Source organism: Papaver somniferum, chromosome 10 (assembly GCF_003573695.1).
Source record: "Papaver somniferum cultivar HN1 chromosome 10, ASM357369v1, whole genome shotgun sequence".
NCBI classification, from domain to species: Eukaryota; Viridiplantae; Streptophyta; class Magnoliopsida; order Ranunculales; family Papaveraceae; genus Papaver; species Papaver somniferum.
This window is the reverse complement of record NC_039367.1, coordinates 142,026,476-142,031,412: the sequence shown is the minus strand read 5'-3', so window position 1 is coordinate 142,031,412 and position 4,937 is coordinate 142,026,476. Positions and strand designations below refer to the sequence as shown.

The 4,937-nt window shown below is 36.9% G+C and overlaps 2 protein-coding genes across 4 annotated transcripts; one reads left to right on the top strand and one right to left on the bottom strand.

Moving 5' to 3' along the window:
- Positions 1–225: 225 nt before the first annotated feature.
- Positions 226–1,585, top strand: LOC113316867 (probable protein phosphatase 2C 8). The gene is made up of 3 exons (XM_026565024.1): positions 226–843; positions 978–1,083; positions 1,192–1,585. The coding sequence occupies exons 1-3, from the start codon at positions 304–306 to the stop codon at positions 1,491–1,493; spliced, it is 948 nt and encodes a 315-aa protein (XP_026420809.1). The 5' UTR covers positions 226–303; the 3' UTR covers positions 1,494–1,585.
- A 432-nt stretch (positions 1,586–2,017) lies between these two features.
- On the bottom strand, positions 2,018–4,937 carry LOC113318913 (50S ribosomal protein L27-like). Of its 3 annotated transcripts, none has more exons than XM_026567193.1 (4): positions 4,847–4,937; positions 2,934–3,044; positions 2,709–2,839; positions 2,018–2,432 (listed from the first exon to the last, which is right to left on the bottom strand). In XM_026567193.1, exons 2-4 carry the CDS (start codon positions 3,025–3,027, stop codon positions 2,163–2,165), a joined length of 495 nt encoding a protein of 164 aa, XP_026422978.1. In that variant the 5' UTR covers positions 3,028–3,044; positions 4,847–4,937; the 3' UTR covers positions 2,018–2,162. The 3 variants fall into 3 exon arrangements, with proteins under 3 accessions (XP_026422978.1, XP_026422980.1, XP_026422979.1); XM_026567195.1 differs by having other exon boundaries at positions 2,709–2,833; XM_026567194.1 differs by lacking the exon at positions 4,847–4,937 and having other exon boundaries at positions 2,934–3,057.

Sequence of the window (4,937 nt, the reverse complement as noted above, 5' to 3'; positions counted from 1 at the left end):
TCGCCGTACATTGACAAACTTCCACTTTTTTACCCCCTGCCAAAGTCGCCGTACATTGACAAACTTCCACTTTATTACCGCCTGCCAAAATCATTGTCGTGTCTCTACCATATTCAGTCTTCAACAGTCAACTCTCCATTGAATGACATGCAGAATATTTTCTCTTTCAGGTGTTATTCGGTCGTGTCTATACCAAATTCAATCTTTATATCAAATTTACTAACAGTCCGAGAGTTCCATAAAAAGGAGGAAAATGATATTTGGGTTTTGAGTTTTATCACCATCAGGTAGGAAGTGAAATTAATGGTCTCAATGAATATAATAGAAGATGATCATGATCATGATCATCATAGTAAGAAATACGATGTACCAGCAATACCGACGGTTGGGATATTAGTATCACATGGCTCCATCTCTGTGTGTGGTAGAAGAAGAGAAATGGAAGATGCTATTACTGTAATCCCAGGTTTACTACCTTCATCAAATCGTAAACGTCCTTGTGATCATGATTTTGATTTCTTTGCTGTGTATGATGGACATGGTGGGTCTGCTGTGGCGAATCTATGCAGCGAGCAGTTACACAAGATACTTGTGGATGAGATTCAGGGTTCGTCGAATCTTGATAAGATTGACTGGGAGAATGTTATGGTGAGTTGCTTTTTAAAGATGGACGAACAAGTAGTCAGCGGAAAAGAAGTTGAAGATGAAAACATAAAGTCAATAGGATCAACGGCTGTGGTTGCTTTGATCAGCAAAGATAAAATTATTGTTGCTAATTGTGGTGATTCTAGGGCTGTTTTATCTCGTGCTGGCTTACCGAACCCGCTTTCCCAAGATCACAAGGTAACTCAAACTCCGTAAATTTGAAAGTTTCTTTGGTAATCCTTGTAGTGGTTTTTTTTTCTTTTTTCTGCGTTTTTTGTTTTTTCGCTGTTTCAAACATTTTTAAGTGTAATTTGTGGCATACGACTTTAAAGCCTGACAGGATAGACGAGAGGGATAGGATTGAAGCAGCCGGAGGAACGGTTATCAATTGGGATGGTTCTCGTGTTCTTGGGGTACTAGCTACCTCTAGATCTATAGGTACTAGAGCAATGCTACATCCTGTCTCCCATTCAGATAAAAAAAACAACTAAGATGTTTCCTATGCTGCAGCTGCTAATACGAATTTTGATTTTTCTTTTTGCGCAGGAGATCGCTACCTCAAACCATATGTAATATCCGTCCCAGAGGTCGGGATATTTTCACGAACCGAAAGCGATGAGTTTCTGATATTAGCTAGTGATGGTTTATGGGATGTTATGTCAAACAAGATGGCTTGTCAAATAGCAAGGAAATGTCTCAAAGGTAAAGTAGCAAGGAGATCCTCATCACTATTGGGTCATCCTAGTAATGCTGCATTTGCTGCGGCAGTTCTGGCTGAAGTTTCAATGGCTAGAGGAAGTAAAGATAATATCAGTGTTGTGGTCGTTCAGTTGAAAAAACTAATCTAAGTAGATGGCTTTTCCATGTGTTTTCCTTCATTTGTTGTTAATCTCATTTGTTCAAGTGCAAGTGTTGAACACTTAGTCAGACACTTGCATAGTAGGGGTATATTATTTTCTTATCCAGCAACCTGGATTCTTGTAGATAGCAAGCCTCTTCCTATCAATGAGGTTTATTAAATAAAATAGAAGCTCTCTAATAATCTTCTTTTCCCTGCTCTTCCTAAGCCTTGCTCTAATTGTATAAAGAACAAACGAGTGTTCATTTCCTACATCTTCTTCCATGCTTAGCTGCTGATTGGAATTCTTTCAAAGCCATGGGAAGAGAGAATCTGTAAATATCTAAACCTATATCATGTCTGGTCTCAGAGTCCCTACTAGTGATGTTACGAGATTAAATCATAGATGCTCGACAATAGTATATATATATACTTTTCCTATTCCGATGGAAAATTCAGAGTACGAAACTGTTTCTGTGACTATCCTCAAATAATAAAAAATAAAAACAGAAAGAGAGCTCAAACATAGAGTAGTCAAAAAGCCCAGCCTAAAATTACCCAACTGAAGAAAATAAACCCTGAAATTTCACAATAAGAGTAAAAAGGCAATGAACAGCCCCAAAATCCTCTATGGGAACAGGGATTAATGAATTCATTGTTGCTTTCCAAATGTTAACATCTAAGCCTTAGCTGTCTCTAGTACAACAGGGGTTTTATCGGCGTAGATAATATGACCTTCTTTGGGATTATTGGTATAGACAGGGTGAAGTACATGACCATCTTTGGGCTCAATGTGAACCCACTTACGGCCACTCAGCTTATGACGCTCAAATTTAACATTACCTTCTTTCAGCGCAAACAAGGTGTGATCCTTCCCGATTCCAACATAGTTTCCAGGATGAAATCTTGTGCCTCGCTGACGTACTATGATGTTTCCAGGAATTACTCTCTGCATAAAATCAATTTGAAAGTATCATGAGTAAACATCTAAGTAAATGAACACTCTACATTCTACAATTTGGCCATGCCAACGCGTGGACAGTCATGTCCAACACTAAGACAATACAGCGAGTGCTATACTGTCTGATTTTGTTTATGCATCGTGTGTAATTCTGCACATGACGATTCTTCATCATCAGTTTATCACAAATCAGATAAGGGGACAAGGTTCGACAAATCGATGGCATAAAAGAATTAAATGAACATGACGACTTGTAATGCTTACCTCCCCGCCAAATTTCTTCACCCCCAAGTTCTTGGGGTTAGAATCACGACCATTCTTTGACGATCCGGCAGCCTTTTTTGTGGCCCACCGTCTGACCATCAAACTTGCTAGTCCTCCTTCTGCAGCTACATCTAAAAAGTTAAGTAGATATCAGCGAAACCCTTAAATTTAATTTTTGATACTAGAAATGAACACAAAAACTTAAAATGATAGACAGGATTCTACCAGAAAGACCACTATAGACGGAAACATTGGTAATCAGCTCTCGCAGATTCCCTCTTCTACATAAAGTTGAAGAAAGATTATTCATTATATTCATCTTTGATTGAGGTAAACCTGAATAAACAATCTAGAGTCAGAACATCAGAAACGAAAAATATGAATTGCAATAAAAGTAAAATAACGAATGGCTGAGCTTCCAAACTGTCCTACATTGTTGCTTTACACTACAACTTACTTATACACGACATTCCCTTAAAATTGTTCTTTGCCAAAAAAAGCAACGTTAGTAAGAAAATATGAATATAACCTATTTAGTAAGAAAATATGAATATAACCTATTATCATTGTCTTTATAGAGGACAAATTATCCGTCGTAAGATTCAAACCCCATGGGTAAAACACTTCATCAATTGATTTAAGATATGAATCTCCATGAAACAGAAATCAATATTACAGTACATGTTATTCACCAACTATAGGAAAAACGCATGGAATCCAACAAATGCATTTCTTGTTATTCTTTTTCTTCTACAAAAAATGTAGTAAAAACCACTCTAAGAATACAACACTCATGGTGTCCTGAGGGATCGAAACCTCTAAAGAAGTTTTCAAATCTAGTCGTCAAGGATGGCAGCCAAAGAACAGTGGATTATCGCAGGTCAATCAATATCTGAAATCCAACTACAAGAGATGTTTGGGGGAAGTTCAAAAGGAAAGAGAGGAATGGAGTTAGAAGAAGATAAAGAAAAGAACCACAGGTGAATCTAAGCTTGCAACTGAATACAAAAGGGTTTGAGATCAGTATTATGTTTTACACCTGACTTCCCTTTATAAACAGAAGGCTCTTGCCATTACTTGACATCTAGCAAACAAGGTTAACGCTGTTAGGAGACTCGGGGAGCTATTGGTTACCAAACTGTCTAACGGCGTGTTTCCTGTCAAGGTAATCAGTTATTTTTCCTGCACTGAACCAAATATGGAAGAATTTCAATTGGAAAACTACAAGTAGCTCCAAAGTTGCCAAATGCCTACATGATATTGTCCGTTGAACTCTGAAATATTGTCTGTTGATCTTTGATCTAGTGTAATCTGTTGCTCTCTTAGTGCCATAAACTAAGTCAAGATCAGATGATTGTTTCTAATCATCAGAACTAAAACTTTAAAATGATTACGCACACTTTTAAATTTCATCGAATATATGACATATCACATAGGGATCCTAGGCACATGTATCAGTTATGTTGGGCATGGCTTTCCGAGAACTTTGATTTATATCATGGGATGCGGTGGTAAATGGACTATATCATGTAGCTTCCCTACTTCAGGTAAGTAAACAACTCATACGTGACTGGAGTCCTGATTCTATTAAGATTGACTGGATAGAGGACACCTGAAACTGTATTTCAACAAGTTGATTTCATACAGAACCTCACTCTATCTAATTTGATACCTAGTTTAGCTTTCCAGAAACAAGTATAATAACATCAAATCCGGATTAAGATTCATATTGTGATTGTATAACTACTAATCCAATATCCTTACACTTATGACCAAATGAGACATTCAATTCAATCAATTAGACGATACATTTCTTAAATTACAGAAATCTAAGACTTTTTTTTTCTTTCTAATTACAGCCTCTACAATAATATCAAAATCTTATGAACAATATAAACTATAACAATCTTATATAAGATGGGTTTCGAAAACAAAGAGATTTAACAATCTGGGTTAGTCAAATGAGTGAAGGAAAAAAATGCCCTAAGTAACAAATTGGATTGAAAAACTAGCCGGGTTTTGGGGTTTAAGGGTTCTTCTAGTTACCCTTGTGTCAAGGAGGATGAAGATACTCCAAATTTAGAGATGGAGAAAGAAAAAAAAGAAAAAAAAAAAAACAAGAACAAGAAGCTAAGTACCTGTATCTGCAGAATCAAGCTGTGAGGAAGAGGAACTGGGAAATGAGACCAAACTTGGTGATCAACCTCGGGCTCTAAAATGGCCCTAAAT

Excerpts from the sequence above, each read along its gene's own strand:
- LOC113316867 (XM_026565024.1), top strand. The coding sequence starts at position 304 with ATGGTCTCAATGAATATAATAGAAGATGATCATGATCATGATCATCAT. Across the intron at positions 844-977 it reads CGCTTTCCCAAGATCACAAG|CCTGACAGGATAGACGAGAG; the intron begins GTAACTCAAACT and ends ACGACTTTAAAG. Across the intron at positions 1,084-1,191 it reads AGCTACCTCTAGATCTATAG|GAGATCGCTACCTCAAACCA; the intron begins GTACTAGAGCAA and ends CTTTTTGCGCAG.
- LOC113318913 (XM_026567193.1), bottom strand. The coding sequence starts at position 3,027 with ATGAATATAATGAATAATCTTTCTTCAACTTTATGTAGAAGAGGGAAT. Across the intron at positions 2,840-2,933 it reads CGTCTATAGTGGTCTTTCTG|ATGTAGCTGCAGAAGGAGGA; the intron begins GTAGAATCCTGT and ends TTAACTTTTTAG. Across the intron at positions 2,433-2,708 it reads TGAAGAAATTTGGCGGGGAG|AGAGTAATTCCTGGAAACAT; the intron begins GTAAGCATTACA and ends GATTTTATGCAG.